General features: G+C 38.1%; 3 protein-coding genes across 3 annotated transcripts; 2 read left to right on the top strand and 1 right to left on the bottom strand.

Moving 5' to 3' along the window:
* The first annotated feature begins 57 nt into the window (after nucleotides 1–57).
* Nucleotides 58–10,378, top strand: LOC145462883 (DNA primase large subunit-like). Its single transcript, XM_081446528.1, has 16 exons — nucleotides 58–262; nucleotides 1,418–1,533; nucleotides 1,659–1,741; nucleotides 1,881–1,928; nucleotides 4,974–5,055; nucleotides 5,227–5,322; nucleotides 5,493–5,549; nucleotides 5,672–5,752; nucleotides 6,510–6,577; nucleotides 6,737–6,812; nucleotides 6,983–7,090; nucleotides 7,538–7,612; nucleotides 7,773–7,899; nucleotides 8,404–8,486; nucleotides 9,311–9,379; nucleotides 9,760–10,378. Exons 1-16 carry the CDS (start codon nucleotides 97–99, stop codon nucleotides 10,024–10,026), a joined length of 1,602 nt encoding a protein of 533 aa, XP_081302654.1. The 5' UTR covers nucleotides 58–96; the 3' UTR covers nucleotides 10,027–10,378.
* Nucleotides 2,172–3,724, top strand: LOC145463649 (uncharacterized). Its single transcript, XM_081447401.1, has 2 exons — nucleotides 2,172–2,610; nucleotides 2,964–3,724. Exons 1-2 carry the CDS (start codon nucleotides 2,172–2,174, stop codon nucleotides 3,722–3,724), a joined length of 1,200 nt encoding a protein of 399 aa, XP_081303527.1.
* Nucleotides 10,379–10,774: 396 nt separating the features above from the next.
* On the bottom strand, nucleotides 10,775–17,360 carry LOC145462882 (putative lysosomal cobalamin transporter). Its single transcript, XM_081446527.1, has 15 exons — nucleotides 17,197–17,360; nucleotides 16,442–16,618; nucleotides 15,813–15,876; nucleotides 15,399–15,493; nucleotides 14,877–14,944; nucleotides 14,488–14,576; nucleotides 14,240–14,313; nucleotides 13,930–13,986; nucleotides 13,485–13,771; nucleotides 13,288–13,390; nucleotides 13,079–13,183; nucleotides 12,436–12,579; nucleotides 12,154–12,277; nucleotides 11,606–11,709; nucleotides 10,775–11,050 (listed from the first exon to the last, which is right to left on the bottom strand). The coding sequence occupies exons 1-15, from the start codon at nucleotides 17,254–17,256 to the stop codon at nucleotides 10,943–10,945; spliced, it is 1,659 nt and encodes a 552-aa protein (XP_081302653.1). The 5' UTR covers nucleotides 17,257–17,360; the 3' UTR covers nucleotides 10,775–10,942.
* Nucleotides 17,361–17,880: the final 520 nt, after the last annotated feature.

Genomic DNA, 17,880 nt, shown 5'->3' with positions numbered 1-17,880 from the left:
GCAGAGTTTGAGAGGAACTCGGTCCTAGACCATTTTCGTGTTCATTTGGCGGGAAAAGAAAGATTCGATCTTTGCGAGCTTTATTTCGACGGGAATATGCAATTCACGGGCAATCCTAAGCGAAGAAAAAGTAAAATTACAAAATTAGAAGACGCAGAAAATGTTGGCAAGTATGTACACGGTCTGCAGATGTACAAGGTTCCGCCAACAGACAACATCACGCTGGAAGAGTTCGAGGAGTTCGCAATCGACCGATTGAAAGGTACATGAGCTTATAAACAGGAATTTATTTTAAGCAACAAGATTTCAGAACTTTTCTCAAGGTCTGTGGAATGATTTTTCGCGTAATTTAAGCTTACTTATTCTCTGTTGACGAGTACAAGTGCAGGCAGAGACTGAGAGACGTCTAAGGATTCAAGATCTTTGTTTGGACTCAAAATCTTACATGTGCCGTCAGAGTCCGTTATCTCGATAAAGATCGAGCTTCACACAAAAAGCAATACGGCCAAAAAAATAGTTCATATCATGTCGTTGCACAATGACATACTCAACCCTTAGCAGTTACTGCCCTGGGATGTAATGGTTATCATTCTTTTTTGCTGGGGGGAGAGGGTGTTATCCCGGGGGATACTCCCTTGTTTGGGTTATATAGGTATGTGCGGCCCCAAATGGTATGGTTTTTCAGCCGTTTTGGTCATAAATAGGGTATTGATTTAAGCCATTTTGGTCATAAATAGGGTATGGTTTTTGCACTCTAGTCTTGAATTGGGAATGTTTTTTAGAAGAAGCTACTTTTTCATCATTATCAATTATGTTTAGGGCAACTGTGCCTGTCGCAACGGTCATATATAGGGTATCAAACTTTTGGCCAGGTTATTAATAGGGTAGGGAAAATTGCAGATTTTGGTCATAAATAGGACAAGGGTTTTGGGAAGGGGGCTGCACACCCCCACCAAATTTTTCTGGGAGTACCCCCCAGGGGTGATCTGAAAATCCTTATGATACAACCTCTGTCAAAACAGCATTAATGCATGTCAGCTGATGAAAAATCCACGTCTCCTCAAATAAAAAGTGATTCCTAATCACTGAGCATGGCTGTCACTATGTGCTGCAGTCCATGTTTCACGGCATGACGAACCTCTAACAGAGTCAATATCTAATTTACCTGGAATCTGATCTCCCCAAACCCCAGATTGTAATAAATTATTTTGAACTGTAAGAACACATTAATAAGCATATCTATAAGGGTGTGACCGCAATGGCAGTCTGGAATTTTTCTCAGTCTTGAGCCACACTACCTGGGCTTTTGATAAGATACCAGCACCTTGACTGTGTGTTAGAACTTCTTCCTTAACTTAAACGATAATCATGTCAGTCATTACAAAACTAACTTAAGATTTATTTCCTTATGTGTCAGTTCTGAGAGAAGTTGAAACATTTGGTATACGCTACAAAAGAAGTTCAGAAGAATATGACACTGCTATGAAGGAAAGCTTGAAAAAATTCTTACCACAGGCACAAAAAGCTCATAAGGTATGTGATAACACTCTTAATCCCAAATCAATAGTTGATTAATAAACCTCACTTAGGTTCTTGGCCTACAAAATATTATCTTTTTTCTTTATTCTATTATTCTCGTATTACTTTGATTTGAATAGAATCGTGAGGATGAAATCAACATCACTGAAAGACGAAAAGACCACATCTCCCATTTTATCCTACGCCTTGCATATTGTAGATCGTAAGTATTCCAACTACATGTATGCATATTTCTTGCAATAAAAGAAGGTTATCCTCTGCATGAGAAAAATTTTAGTAGGAATTTATCTCCTAGCATTTTGTTTCTTTTTTTTTTCTTTTTTTTTTCTTTTTTTTTGCAGGGAAGATCTCCGGCGTTGGTTTTTGTCTCAAGAAGTTGAGTTATTCAGGTAGGTACAACATGTCAGGTAGAAATAATAATTAACTGTAATGAAAGCATCCAATGTCTAATTCAAATGTATGAGTTTAGAGCCAGGCCAGCACTTATCCAGTGTCATTTGTGTGAAGAAAATAGAAGTAATTCAAGTAGCCAAGGCAGAGCTGAACTTGCCACAAACCAACCTCATGATGTTCAAGGTAGAATAGCCAAACAAGGTGCAAGGTTTTAGGCTGCGAAGCAGCAGCATGGTGTGATGGTTGCGAAGTGGCAAAGTGGGCAACAAAGTCTTGAGAACTTGTCTCACTTGAAGGTTTTTCTAGACAATCTAGACATTGATGACATAATTTGTTTACTGAACTTTGTGCTGTCCAACAATTATTTCATTTACAATGACGACATCTACAAACAAATCCACGGCCATGTCATGGGTAGCCCTGTCAGCCCCGTAGTAGCCAACTTATGTATGGAGGAAATTCAAGAAACAGCAATCAATTTAACCCCGGTTCCACCCAAAATCTGGAAACGTTATGTAGATGACAGTTTTTGTGTCATCAAAAAGAATGCAGTTACTTCTTTTCATGACTCACTGAACTCTATCGACCCGCATATTTCCTTCACCATTGAGCACAAATCTAATGGCCAGCTGCCATTCCTTGACACCCTTTTTTCTTGCGATAATGAGAGGCTCAACATCGATAATAATAATAATAATAATTGTCACGGCTAATCGCCGTCGCAAAGTACAGCAAAGACACAGCTCAACAAGGTCGAACCGAAAGCATACATTGGCACCTCTGGCAGCCGCTATACAGTCCATGTGTGACCTTGGAGCACAGCTTACAGCCAGCTGGAATCAGCTGTGTGTTGGTTTTTGCTGAGGGGGGAAAACTGGAGAACCCAGAGAAAAACCCTTGAAGCAGAGAAGAGAACCAACACAAACTCAACCCACTTATGGCGTCGGGTCCGGGAATCGAACCCAGGCCACATTGGTGGGAGGCGAGTGCTCTCACCACTGTGCCATCCCTGCTCCCCTGCACCCCTGCTTTCGATGTCTATCGTAAGCCCACGCACACGGACAGATATCTTGATTTCTGTTCACATCATGACAGAAAGCACAAAATCAGCACTGCAGTGACACTTTTACATAGAGCCCTAAAACTTCCAAACTCGGAAGCTGGAAAAGCCCATGAAATTGATCGCATTAGCACCGCGTTACAATCTAATGGCCACCCACAAAAAGTCACTGCTGATATCATAAGAAAGAAATCTTTGACTCCTCCAACACCTTCACCTGAAGAACTAGTTGGGATGTTCTTCAGTTGGGCTGACCCAACGAATAGTCAGAGCTTCGCGGTCCTTCCCTACATCAAAGGTATTACCGAGCCTCTTTCTAGAATTCTCAAAAGTCATGATATTCAAGTAACCAACAAACCAATCAAAACACTACAACAAGAGTTCCCTGTTCCCAAGTTTCGACCTCGGATCAACGACCAGTTTAATTTTGTTTACAAAATCCCTTGTGGGTCTTGTCCCTGGAGTTACATCGGTGAGACAAAAAGATCGTTTAGTACAAGGGGAAAAGAACATATCAGAAATACTAAACAATGTGCTAAAGGCTCCAATGTAGCAAAACATGCCTGGACCTTTGATCATACCATCGACTTTAACAATGCTGAGATAATTGACAAAGGCAACAGCCGCATTAGAAAGACACTGGAATCCTGGCACACAGCGAAAACGGTCGAGGCCGACAACAATTTGTGCCCTCTGCCGGGACAATATAACATTCTTTTAAACAAACACTAATTTTACACTTTTAGCATTCTCACATTCTTTCACACATATTCTATTTAATATATGCCATTCGCTTGTTATATTCAAAAACTTTTAGGTCTATTTTATCATTTCATTTTTGTCTGTCAAAGACAGCAGACTGGCTGTTGAAAGCTCACAACTTTACACAATTTTACCAGAGAACGTTTTTTACCTCCTTTATAATGAATCCTGGTATCGGATCTTCAATATTTTTACAAAGGTTTTTCATTTGAGTTTCACGCCAAAAATGAGTTGCGTGACTTGCAACTGGTGTCTCAGATTACCTTTGTGAGTCCTTGACTTGAATCGTGGAACATATTGATACCTTTAATAACTAAAATGTCCTGCAACTGTTGTTCTGAACAATCTCCTATGTAAGATGCTGAAATGCCACAGGAATTTAGGTTCGAGACCTGATCTTTCATGAGCGAAATCAGCAGAACCACATGCACCAAGACGACGGCATTGCTATTGCTACTGGTCTCTCCATTTAAACAATGAAATGCGTGTGGAGCTAGCTCTAAAGTTAAGCTCTTCCCAGTTCCGGTTGGGGCTGAAACTTGCCTCTTGGCAGGCTAGGCCGAAACAAACACATCTCTTCTGGACCAATACTGCACTTCCACTTTCTCTTCCTGGTAGTCACGCAATATAGAATATTCCGTGGCCTTTGAGGCTTCCTTGTTAATCACTTTCACAATCGACCCCAAGTTACGGCCACAAGTCACGTTTTGTTGACAGTTCTGTCCCCAGGGAATATACATGGCAACTCTGATTGGTCTAAGCGCAGCAACCTATTTTTGGGTCGCTAAAATTGGCGCCAATCAAGTATTAAAAGTCCTTCATGTGGTGGGTAATGAATAAACAAGATGAAGGACTTTTCTGAAAGTCTAGGGCAGAGCTTGCTTCCTCATACTGTATATACATGTAAGCTGTCCTAATGCACGTAGTTTGCTTTAGTTTTGGAAAGGGCAATGACACATACATGTGTAAGAGTATCAAACACAAATTTGTTATTGTCTTCATAAGATTCCATGTTGAATAAAGCATGTTTGTATTTGAATAAATTGAAGTTTCATGGTAATTCCTGACAGAGGAACCCCTATTAAGTAGCTACCTCTCATTTTCCCAAGGGTGGCTGGCTACTTGACAGGGGTTTGACTGTATGTTAATTTAAGGGCTTGAGTTTTAGCACTTTGCATGCATTGCATGCCTATTATACAATTTTCTTTTCTCATGTTAGATTTCGTCTCACAGAAGTGGCTAAAATTGACTCAAAGGAAGTGGATGATTTTCTTGAAGCCAATGGCTTGGACTACAAACCAGTATGCACAATAATATCACAAGTTATTTAAATTTTATTATTACTTTCAGAACTTGATATAAACAAATCTCTTTTTCTTTGAACGAGGGAGCTTGAATTGAGTATTCTTTATAGTAACGATACAAGTAGATGGGTGTCTTGTTTTTGTTTATGTTTTCTTTTTTGTGTGCAGATTGACCCTGCAGAAAGAGAAGAAAAGGAGTCAGAGCTGATGGATGCCGGCTTCAACCTCTCCCATCTTAAAGTTGTGGCTACTGACTATTTCAAAGTAAACATGTACTTCTTGTATTATTTGTCAATGTATGAACACTAGCTAGTGTAAAGACTGCTTTCCAGAGAACAACCACACTCACTTCCAAGTAAAGAGTTAAGATGTTGACTCTTCCGCATTGCAAATCTTCCACCACCTTCAAGAGTAATATGTTATTTTATTTCCAGGTTCCCTTTGTTGAAGCTCTTGATCTAGTAAGATCAAGAAAGGTTTATCTGGAAAATGTAAGTAACAAAAAAACGTGGCCTGTCAAAGTGATTTTGTACTTCTTATAATGATATAGCTTAGTTATTTAGTGATGTTCTCTGATTTGCTATATAACCTTTTTATCTTTGTGTTGTTGCAGGGTTTTGCATATGTCCCTAGAGATGATCTTGTATCCCTGGTAGCTAATGAATTTCGTATGCAATTGTCTCGGGCGCTTGCAGTAAGTGTCTTTTCACTTTACATCATCATTCTGATGGGTTTCTTGTTCCATTGTGTTATACAGTTGAACCTCCGGTTGGACCACCTCTCATCAGCGAACAGTTTTCCAAAATACCAAAAGTTTCCAAGTCAGATCATTATAATAAAACCTCTTGTTAGCGACCACAGTTGAACCTCCGGTTGGACCACCTCTCATCAGCGAACAGTTTTCCAAAATACCAAAAGTTTCCAAGTCAGATCATTATAATGAAACCTCTTGTTAGCGACCACCTCTCATAAGCGACCGCAATCACTTTTAGGGCTAAAAATTTGAAATTTTCTGTTTTTAACCTCATCATAAGCAACCACTTGACTGATAGTAGAGCAGAAATTGATAATAGGGTGTTGTAATATTATCACATTCCTGGGAAGTACCAGAGACAAAAAGTTCTTAATGGGAGTACCTTGTTTTTTCTCTCAAAATTGACCTTTCACATGAAAAAAAAACATTAGTTTATAAAACATTTAAAACTTTAAAGAAAAAAATGCACATACACTGCACTTTGTCAGTCTTAAAGGAGATGACCTTATATGTGTTATAATTACTGAAAATTAGAAGTGATATCCCTCTGCAGGTACCATATGAGACAAACTTTTAACGCAACGTCTGAGCTGCTCTCATAAGCGACCACCTGAGCTTGACATTTTAGGTGGTCACTTATGGGAGGTTAAACTGTACATTAACCAATGTGTAATGTACATACCGATGTTTCCTTTAGATGACTGCCAGGGCTTTGCCTTACTTAGAGGAAGATGAGAGGCTGCTACCAAAGTTGACAAACCTCAGGTAAAATGCAAGATAGTCGTTGTTAACTCAATATAGAACCCTGTGAATCAGACCATTGATGAGTCACTAAGATCTCACCATATTAGAAGAACCATTTCTAAATAATAGCATTTAAAATGTTATACAACACCGTAACATAAAGCAGCATATTTTATTTAGTCGACAGTATGTTGGACAGGACTACAGTCACAAAAAAACAGCAGCAGGAAAAGTTACCTTGGATCAGATAGATAGTGTAAGTGCATAATTTTTTTTTTTTTTTTTTTTTTTTTTTTTTGTACATTACTGTACCAATACCATGGAATACCAGAGAGTGATCAGTATCTTATTTCTCCAATGTTGTGACCCCTCATTCTTTCACTCCACTTAAATGAGAATATAAGCCTTATGATTCTTGACTTACAGTTGTCAAGAAGCTCCTTTCCTTTGTGTATGCGTCAGCTTCATACAGCACTGAAAGAAAATCACCACTTGAAGCACGGTGGCCGTCTTCAGTATGGTCTGTTCCTTAAGGTTAGTAATTTGTGCTCCTTTGATGAAACTCAGAGAAACTAAGAATGTTATAATAAATTATCATCCCAGGCTGTGCGATATTTTACGCTATAATCTATCAAATATTTTCACCTGTGCGTGATTGGTATAGGCACATCACATGACTGAATATTCCCCAGCTAGAACTGGGGAATTTCCAAGTGATATTCCCCAGTTTTCAAAACTGCACGTGTGGCAAAAATATTTGAAGGATAATAAACACAATAGCCTCCATTTGGTGTGAAAATATGCTGGGATATTTGTCCTTGGACATTATCTGTTCCTCAAAGCTCACAGTTTTCCTCGAGCTACGCTCAGAAAACTATGAGCTTTGAGGAACAGATAATGTCTGTAGAGAAATATCCCAGCATATTTTTGCACCACATGGAGGCTATTGTTTATATTTTATGTTTGCCTGTTTTATTGCAGGGTATTGGTCTCAGCCTGGAAGAAGCACTTATCTTCTGGAGAGCAGAGTTCACAAAACTTATGGATGTGGACAAGGTATTTTACAATAAACTTGCACCAAATTTTCATTCAAAGAAACGCCATCAGTTTAGAGAAAGATAATTTCTTGATCTCAAGACTAAAATTGGTCAACATATTTTAACGTGCTTGTGTTCATACTTAAACCAACAGCCAATAATCTGGTTTATATTTTTAGTTTGACAAGCAGTATGCATACAACATTCGTCACAACTACGGAAAGGAAGGCAAAAGAGCAGACTACACACCATACAGCTGTATGAAGATCATCATGTCAAATGCCCCTGGTCCTGGCGATCATCATGGTATTATACTTTTGAAGCATATTTTGGATCATTTTAAGATTTTTTTGCAAGATTTTACATCTTGCTTATTTATTTCCCACAACCACATTTTGTAAACACTGTATGGTTCCACAAAATGGTGAGTATCTACCCAACAGTAGGCTCGATTTCCAGCAGTTTTGGGAGTGCTTTTGTTAAATGGCTGGAAATCAAGCCTAACCCAACAGAGGATCAAGGGAAATGTTCAAGTGAAAAGGGCTTTCAAATACTTTTTTAAGGGAAGTATGATGCTTAACTGGAATGTCCAGAGCAGTGGAAGGAGATTCAAACTGAGAAAACTACCATGGGAAGTAGGGCTATTTTTTCTTCCAACACTGCCAATAATTAAGTTTCCTTTTGTTTGTTGTTGTTGTCGTTTTACTTGTTGTTGTTTCCAGGGTTTTTTTTCCCTATCTTTTTTTCCATTAAAATGAATGGTCAACTGAGGAATTGACAGACACATTTGTTATTACACTTTTTCCACAGGGTGCCCATTTAGACACACTGATGCTGATCTACTGCGCCAACGCTTAGCAGCATACAGAGTACCCAAGAAGGGTATTGACGAGGTAAATCAAAGTATCCTCTGAAACATGTAACTATGTTTTTTTTGCAAAACCTCAAATCATCTCAGATATACTCTGTATCCAAAACAACACAGCATACCCACTGGAACTGAACTTGTGTGGACTGTAACTTGTATTGAACAGTGATTTTCATTGCTACCATGAATGTCCATCAGGCATTTTTTTTGTTGTCATTGTGCAGTTCCAGAAAATATCCATACTCCCCCCACAGAAGGGATTGGAATTTCCTGGGGGGTGGGGGGATCTATGAGACCAAAAAAACTTAAAGAAATGTATGAAGCTTAACTGGAATTTCCAGAGGGGTGGGGAGGTGTTAGAAAAATCCCTTCCATGGGAGAGGTATGGATATTTTCTGGAACTACACATTACTTTTTCACAGCTTTGTTACAACCTTTTCCTGGTTTTTCAAACTCAAGGTCCAGGGAAGGAGCTAATATATGAAAGATTTTGCACATACATCATTTGCAGTACCAAACAATGGTTATAAATACAGTAGAACCTCATTATCTGGAGCTATTTTTTTGTTTGTTTCCCTTAAGAATTTGAGATAATAAATTGCAAGTTCTTACATGTAAGTATGCAAGTACCAACTTACATGTAACAATGTCGAAACTTTGTCTAGTGATGGCAACATAGTATGCTGCATCATAACAATTTCAAAATCTTGTGTACAACATTTTGGCATCACCTGGTCGCCATTAGATGACACAAAACATCCTGTACTAGCATTAATATTCCTTTTTAAATGTTTCTCTCTATCTTTTTTAATCACAATTCTTGTGTGTAATGATTTTTCTGGTTTGCAGATAATGGAGTTTGTGAAAGAGTCCCATTACCAGCTGGCCTGTACAAGATACTATGAGCTGACACATGGGGTATTATTTTCTCAAATATGTGATCCTTTACTTGAAGTATGCTTGAAAGTATAATAAAGGAGCTCAGTCATGGTATTTTGAGTTATTTTGGCCACATACAAAATTACCTTTAAATGGTAGGAAACCTGAAAATAACAGTTTAATAAGATAGAAAAACACCAAAGAGATAACGATAAACCATAAAGGAACAAAGATGGAGAAGATAACACAGATTGCAAACCATGAAATTGAGACTTACGTTTTCAATATGCGCAAACCGTGACCGAGTTCTTTTAATAGTGTCTACAGAGATTGACACTGAAAAATAATGTATTCATGTGGACATATTAATAATATAAGAGCCTCAAATTAAACGTTTTTCTAAAAAATTTTCCCAACAGGTAACAGCCAGTTCTGCTGTTCATCATCCCAACCAATACTTTGATGAGAGTCGTCAGTCACTACAGGATAGACAGGGTGGGGCATCACGGCTAGGAAGTGCTGCTCACAGCGGACTTGATCATGGGAAAGTTACTGTAAAGAATGAGATCAACAGTACCACAAATGTCCCTCAAACTGACACAGACAATGACCTGGGAGACATTCAAATGGATGATGATGATGACGACATTCTCGGAGAAATAGAAAAAATGGACACAATGGCATAGCTTGTGGATGAATCTTGTTCATATTTTAAATAACGAACTAATGGCACATTTGGACATTGTAACTTAACTGTAGCAAGAGAAGGAGTTGATACTATCTATTAGAGTTACATGGCCCAGTTAGCTGAGATTTATTCTGTGCTAAAAATAATGAGGACAGGAGATGTAACATACGCTGAATTATTTTATTTTTGTAACAACTATATCAGTGCTCTTACAAATTTGCTGTACAGAATATTACAATCTACTTTATAATGCACTTTGTTGTTGCATCTAGGTCTAATGTAAATTAACGTTTTTGCAAAGATTTATTTTTAAGTATTTGTTTAAATATTAAATATCTAACAACACATAACGTATACCTCCTTGAACAAAAAAAGGCAATCTAATACCTTTTTTGCATGTACAAACTTTCATAGATTGCTTTGTTTTGATTTCAAATTAGCATTTACTTGTAATCATCAAACAATTCTAGTTCTATATGTATTTCTGTCAATAATTGGGCAAAACACCTGAAATTTCTAATTCCCACCACAGATAGGTGCTACAAAGACAATTCAAGTGACCTTCGGTATTTCTCACACTTGGAATGATTTTTGCAAACTAAGTTAAAGGTTATTTTGATATGATTAATCTTATCTTTCACTTCACAATCACATTAAAACAAAAGCAATTTAAATGTGTGAAACTAAAATTTACTGCTGCTCATTTAGTTTTGCAAAAGATACCCTTGGCATATATACATGCCTATCTACAAGGTAGGTAGGTAGGTAAGACAAGTTGTTTGCAACACGTTCTTTTGCTACCTGACCAAATATCTTGAAATTGGAATGCATTTTGGTTGTTTTACTTGTGAGATGTGATTAAAACACAGCTCTGTCAAGATGTACTTGCACTAAAGTACAAATTAAACTGATATTTAAGCATTAACCAATTCCTCATCTGAGTCATCACTAGAATCCAGCTCCTCATCCACCACTGACTTGCGTTTTTTTGCTATTGACACCCCCAGGCCAATAATGTATATCTGTTGAAAAAAGAAAAATCACATCAATGCCTTTACTGAGTTCAATGCCACATCATCAAAATCTGATCCATCTGCTTATATTGACTTTGAAGTGTTACAGTTGAGGGCATCAAACACTTTTCAAAGGGTTTACAGCACTGGCGGGGGGGGGGGGGGGGGGTGGGCGGGGGAGTCTAGAGTTGAGTTCATATGTTAAACAAGGTGAAATCTTTTCAGCTAATTAAGAGTACTACAATATTGCAAGCTTCATGAGTCAGAGGCAAAAATTGAAATATACTAACTAAAGGTGTATTTCTGTAGTTTTGAGTTCAAACATTTACTTAAAGATTCCCAAATATGCTCAATGAAGAAATTCTTATTTATTTTCTCTAAAAAGAGATCGTCCACTTGATGTCCATCTGGCAGAAGCAAAACAATTATAAACACAAATAATTCCCATAAAATTATGTTGGTGGAGGAAATAATTCTGCACTCATATATTACTACTCAGTGTCAAAGGATTGTAACTTGGTATCTCCTGTTTGTAACATCTTCAGTAGTGTGTGAAGTACTTACTGCCAGAAAGAGCCATGTTCCCCAGTAATAGCAGGCACCAAAAAACCAAACTTTGTAGAAAAATCTGTTGAGTAACATGGCAGCTCGAGTCATGATGCATGTACCTAATAAAAAAAAATGACCACACTGGCTGTCAGCAAAATGTATCCTTGCACCTGCAACCAAAATTACTATTAAAAAATAAAATAATACAATGAAGACACTTAATCATCAACAATATAATGCATACAACAAAGATTTCAGGCAAGCAAGTTAAATGTCACCTTGTACTACGAAAGGAAAAAAGGTGTGCTCTAGTTTGAATCCTTTCCACTGAGGGTTATCGGCAACTTTCATCGCACAAGTTACCAGACAACATGTGGAGAATTGTCAAACCATGCACACATTTTGAAGTGGTCAGAGTCCTTTTATTTTGAATAATTTAGTGTTTTTACTATAAAATATACAAGTGTTTGCAGAAACAACATCCCAGTCAACTAATCTATGTACAGCAAGTGCTCAAAGATATATAGTCATTGTAAACAGTGAAAATACAGCTGTAAACAGACCTTCAGGGGCAGCAGTGGAGCAGACTTTTGTTTCAAATGTAGTAGTCACACTGCTATTTCCAGGCGCAGTGCCATTAGTATGAACTGTTGTGTTACTGCTGTGACCTGCAGTAGATGTTGTTGTCTGCAAAAGAAAGTATTTTAATTATGCTTACCGGTAAATACCTTTTAACCTATTGTAAGTAATTCCATATTCAGGAGCTAGATTCACTGAAAAGTGACGAGCTGGAAAAGAAAGATATCCAAAGCGCTATCAGTGATGTAACTGAAATATCAACTTACTCTGTAATGTTGGCTGCCATACATGACATACTGAGGAGCCAGTGTAAACAACATAATGTTTAAGAAAAGCATAGTCAACATCAACATCAGGACGAGAAACAGCAGAGCTTGCGGCATAGTCTTGCGGGAACGTATTTTGTAGAGCTTTAAACTGTGAGTTAAGGATGGACCTTACTGAAGGAGACATTGATATATGCACAATCTAAATGTATTGAATTTTACATCGTTAAGTAAACATTTTATCAAATCGGACTCTATGTTCATTTTATACATAGACGTTAAGTTTGTGGTTTCCTTAAAAAGGGGGATGTACATTGTATAAATACTTCACCAAAAGATGCTTGAAGGTCCACATGGATCGAAACCTTAAGATTTATGGATAAGGAACTAAAAAGGTTAAGTCTGCATCAAGCCAAACAGCTCGCACAGCCAGAGCTACACTAATCACTGCTTCTGAAGCATTTACCAAAGATTTTCTCCTTCCCTCGAGATGCTTTCCATCACAGGGAACCCACCAGCATGAAATTAGAAAGTCTTGCCAACAACAATGCCCAATTTTCCTGGCCAGAGCTTTTCCCCGGAGTCACCTCAAAAAGGGCAGGCACAAGTAAAATAAAAGTTTGTGGAAAAACTTGGAGGATACTCTAATCCAGCAGCAGCGTATGCTAATTGCTCTGATCCCAGACATGGTACAGTAAAGGAAGTAGAGAACAATGGCCACAAACAAGCAATAGTCCAGTGGAAAAACCTGAAAAATATATGAATGAAATGTGTAACAGATATCTTAAACCCAAGCAATAAAACGAAATGATACAAGAAGCTAAAAAAAAAATAAATAAAGGATAACAGCACCTTCTGTGCATAGACCATGACAATGTTGATAGGGTTAGGCAGCTGAGGTTTGGTAAGTACATAACCATACTTGTACCCCAGTGAATTCAGAGCCTTGTCCAAGCTAGAAATAGATATATTCCAGACGAACATTAATTTGTTAAATTTCTTTTTTAGTTGACTTTTAAAATGAAAAAAGAGTTTTTGCTGATAATTACCAAGTAAGAAAGAGTGAGACGATGATGAGCAGTCCAAGTAACAAGAACAAAACACCAAATACAACTTCAAATGGACGACAGCACTTGAGGCATTTGTTAAGCCAGCCAAGGTTTGCAGCCTGTAAATGTCTCTCCCTTCTAATGAGGAGTTTTTCCTCTCCCTCAAGGCGTGCAAGCATTCTTCGATCATGGCCAGTCATTGGACGCCCATCCATGTACTTGGCTCGGATCATGCGTGCACGCTCTTCAACTGATTCGCGTTCATGGCTGACCTCCAGATGTTCTTTCTAAATGCACATGATTATAAAAAATAAAAAATAAGAACAATCTAAAGACACACCGACTTCACATTCAAATCAGTTTTCATTTGTAGTTTAAAATGAAATTGGGCAATGACAAGTGCTTGAATGCATACTTCATGTATACTCATTACTCATATTAATACCTTTGAGTTCTTAAACCCTTTCAGCATGGAGAAGGGCAAGGACGTCATCCCATAAGCCTAAATAGAGAACAACGGATAACAAAATATTTAATTAAACTAAACATTAAGAAAAGTGCACTGATCACTAGTATTGCAAACTTGTTTTATTTTATGTCTTACATGTAAATGATGAATTCAGGAGGTTGAAAGTATAAAATAACCTATAACCTGATCATCTCTGAAAAATGGTGTTGACCGAAAACCATATTCTCCTAACTGGGACTGCATAAAGAAGACTTGAGAAATTAGTAAACCACCATAATGTACTCACTGTGTAGGTGATCATGATAACCATGCCAATGAAGGAAAGGAAACCCATAAGCAGTGACAGGGCAGTTTCACCATCTCATAAAGAAAAATAACAAATTAAAATACATTGCAATACAACACAAGGTAAACTTTAATTTACATTTTATTCTTTAATCTTTACTTTTGAGTCATAACAGATCAAAAATTGTATTTAACAAGGAATGACGTACTTATATTTCTGGAACATTAAGATTGGAATAAATTACTTACTATGAGCCTGCAATTCATCTTTTAAGAAGCTAATTTTCTTCTCCCATTGGGTTATATTCTTTGGAGGCTTTTTCAATGGTGCAAAGGCTCTGCAAATCAATTTTCGAATAATTCTTGAAATTTCTCATATGATTATTGGCTAACTATGGTGCAGTGGCCTCATGGTTAGTGCACTCGTTTCTAGATCAAGAGGTCTGGGTTCGAGTCCTGGCCAGGGACACAGTGTTGTGTTCTTGGGCAAGAACTGTGATGGACTAGCATCCCGTTCAGGGGGACTGAATGGAAATACTCCTAGCCGCTTCATGCTACAGAAATCGGGATAAGCTCCAGTAGCTATGAGCCAGTTGGCTCCAAGACTTCACTTATAGTGCTTATAGAATAATCCTTACCCAACAAGAAGAAGAACAATGGCAACTATCAAAAACCCAATGGTGTACTTCAAGGCACCACACATCCTCTGTAAACAATAAAGAAAATTTGTAGTTAGCACATGACAAGGAATATAATTCATGTTCCTTTGAGAAGAAAATTAACTGAAAGTCTGTCTTTTTCTGTCACATGAATCTTACAGACTTCTACCATCTCATTTTTTTCTACCAAAGAAATGCCTGGAATCTGCTGAGTTATATGTATGGGTTATTGACCAAGTGTGAGGTCAAGATGGCTGGACATTGGCCAAGTTCTTTTTTTGCGTGTTTATGAACCGAGACAGAGTCGAGGTCCATAAACTCGCAAAAAAAGAACAAGGCCAATATCAAGCCATCTTGACCGAACAAGCTTGGTCAATAAAGGATTTATTATATGGTTTTCGCGGAAATTTTTCTTGCGGGACATGGCAGGTAGTCCCGAGCAAGCAAGATAGCTCCATCTTGCCCGCTCATGGAGCTAGCCATATAATAAATTGTATTCACCTGTCTTGTTGTGGCATCCTCATCTTTTTCTTCATAGTAGAAGTACATGAATGGCATGAGTATGAATGCAAAGAATGCCACCAACGAGTACAGCACTGAAAAATAAAAACAGCATTGAACTTCACATTTGTTTAGTATACTTATTTGTTTCAAATTTTAAGATATTTCCAAAAAAGAAAAGAAATGAATGTTTTTAGCATCTCTGTGTAATCAAGTGGAAGCCCAGGTTACACAATAAATGCATAATACATTTTAGCAGGGTACTGTTTGATAAAGTTGGTGTTACGAAGACATACAATGCTCATGGTAACTTAGGGATAAATTTTATTTTTCTTCCATTTCTTAGCCTTGTGGAACCCGCTAAACAGAGCAACTCATAATTGATTTTATACAATAAAATATACCACACAATACCATAATATCCTACAGCAATTGTCTGCTCAAATTCATCTCTCATAGTCCCATTTGTGCTCCAATCCTGTCAAAAGAAAGAACAAAGAACTGTACTTTCCTTAACAAAAAAATGAACATCTTTTTTGTCAATAACCAGACATCCTACTCCCCCCCCCCCCCCCCTCACCCTCCACAAGGTAAAGGTAAAGTCTGCATATGAGTGAAGGGGTCCACCAGGCTGGAGCTTATCCTGGTTTCTGTAACATATAGCGACTAGGAATATTTCTACTCCCCCCTGGATGAAATGCTAGTCCATTGCAGGGTTACCCCCAGCATTAAAATTAATTTGCAGGTACCCATTTGTACACCTGGGTGGAGAGAGGTACTGTGAGAGTAAAGTGTCTTGCCCAAGAACACAACACAACATCCCCTGTCAGGGCTCGAACCAAGACCACTCAATCTGAAGTTAAGCACACTAACCATGAGGCCACCACGCCCCCACACGCAATGATACAACAGGCTTTGGAGAGATGGGAGGGGGGGCCAAATATGAGGGGTGGGGGTGAGGCAGATCATGCTTGAAGAGAAACATTTGTCTTTGGACAGTGCCTCAACTACTTTTCATTAGTAGCTTGGGGTACATAGCATACCTTCCAAGTTCCATCTGAATTTTTCATGTATGAAACTAAGAAGATGTCCACAGGAACAAGAGCAATAGTAAGCAATGTGATAGCCAGGGCCAGAATGCCAGTTAGTGTGGACGACACTTCAGACTGCGCATGATCTTGATAAAAACGGATGTAGAACCATGAAAAAATAAATGTTAACTGTTGGTAGAAAACAAAACAAAAAACATATTAGATATAGGGATAAGTTGGCATCTTGAAGTTATAATTTGCCACTCCAGTAAGACAGACTAGGGCAATGTCATCAAGTTTCAGTACACTAAGGAATAACCACTGTATTTTCTTTAGTTAGGAGCAATTGTTTAGTTGTAGTGTATTTTATGGTCTTTTGTATCACTTCTTTTGTAATGGCAGACCAGAACCCAAATTTTGCCGGGATTTTGGCACTTCTGCTACACAAATAATAATAACAGTAACCCTAACAAATCTTGTACACAGAATGGGCAACGCTGACTTAGTGTCAAGTAACTATCCAGTTTCCCGAGCTCAGAATCTTTAAACTTAGGTTTAGGCTTAAACCAGCTTCATGCCCAGCTTCAACTGCCAACTGGTGTCAACACTTAAGTTTATCGTACACGAAACCTCTTACTTCTAACCGTAACATATGACACAACAGTTGTAAACACGCTGGAAATTAAGTATTTAATATTACTTGTTTTGCTTGCTACTGATGGAAAACCCATCAAGAGTTTTCAATATTAATAACGTATTTAACTCACCACCACAACGACTGTAAATGGTATCCAACCATATGCTAACACCTCCTGAGGGATGGCCATCCCTTATTCTTTCAGAATGATTTAATTAAATTAATATCAAAGAACCCTACGACGTATTCCGCGTGTTCAATTCCTCAGACCTCAACTCTTGCACAAAAACAAAACGAAACAGAAACCACTTGAAGTGTATCCTGGTGCATTGTGGGAGTCTCACGGCTGGGATCGCTCGTTTCCAGTGCTTTTATTGTCTCGGTTGGTCACGGCCAGGGTACGAGAGGAAAGAATTATAAGCAGAGAAGCTACTACGATTATCAGTTGAGTAAGGCGGAACGAAAGTTTGGTCACCACGTTTTAACGTAAAAATCTTGTTGTTGTCACGAGCAACTGGCTTCGTATCTATTGGTAACTTGTCGGCCTTTGACGTCATTGGCAGCAAAGCGCGCGAAATTGTAGGCGACACGACAGGCGACCAACGGCCGTTGATATTGTTACCAATGGAAACGAGGTAAGTTGCCCGTGACAACACCATAATTTTAAGGCCAAAACTTCGTAACCAAACTTCCCTCGTGCCTTACTCAACTGATAATCGTAGTATCATATCATTGAAATTGTTTTGAACAAACGTAGCCTGGCATATCTTGAATATTTCAAAAAAAAAAAAAAAAAAAAAACAGCAGTCAGTGG

This window comes from Orbicella franksi, chromosome 12 (genome assembly GCF_964199315.1).
Source record: "Orbicella franksi chromosome 12, jaOrbFran1.1, whole genome shotgun sequence".
Classification (NCBI taxonomy): Eukaryota; Metazoa; Cnidaria; class Anthozoa; order Scleractinia; family Merulinidae; genus Orbicella; species Orbicella franksi.
Note: the sequence above shows the minus strand (reverse complement) of the source record. Positions and strands in the feature narration are given on the sequence as shown.

Coding starts and splice junctions, on each gene's coding strand:
- LOC145462883 (XM_081446528.1), top strand. CDS start 97: ATGCAATTCACGGGCAATCCTAAGCGAAGAAAAAGTAAAATTACAAAA. Junction 263..1,417: donor CGCAATCGACCGATTGAAAG/GTACATGAGCTT, acceptor CTTATGTGTCAG/TTCTGAGAGAAGTTGAAACA. Junction 1,929..4,973: donor CAAGAAGTTGAGTTATTCAG/GTAGGTACAACA, acceptor TTCTCATGTTAG/ATTTCGTCTCACAGAAGTGG.
- LOC145462882 (XM_081446527.1), bottom strand. CDS start 17,256: ATGGCCATCCCTCAGGAGGTGTTAGCATATGGTTGGATACCATTTACA. Junction 15,877..16,441: donor ATTCAGATGGAACTTGGAAG/GTATGCTATGTA, acceptor TTCTTTTGACAG/GATTGGAGCACAAATGGGAC. Junction 14,577..14,876: donor ATTGTTCTTCTTCTTGTTGG/GTAAGGATTATT, acceptor ATTGATTTGCAG/AGCCTTTGCACCATTGAAAA.
- LOC145463649 (XM_081447401.1), top strand. CDS start 2,172: ATGGTTGCGAAGTGGCAAAGTGGGCAACAAAGTCTTGAGAACTTGTCT. Junction 2,611..2,963: donor CGATAATGAGAGGCTCAACA/TCGATAATAATA, acceptor GCACCCCTGCTT/TCGATGTCTATCGTAAGCCC.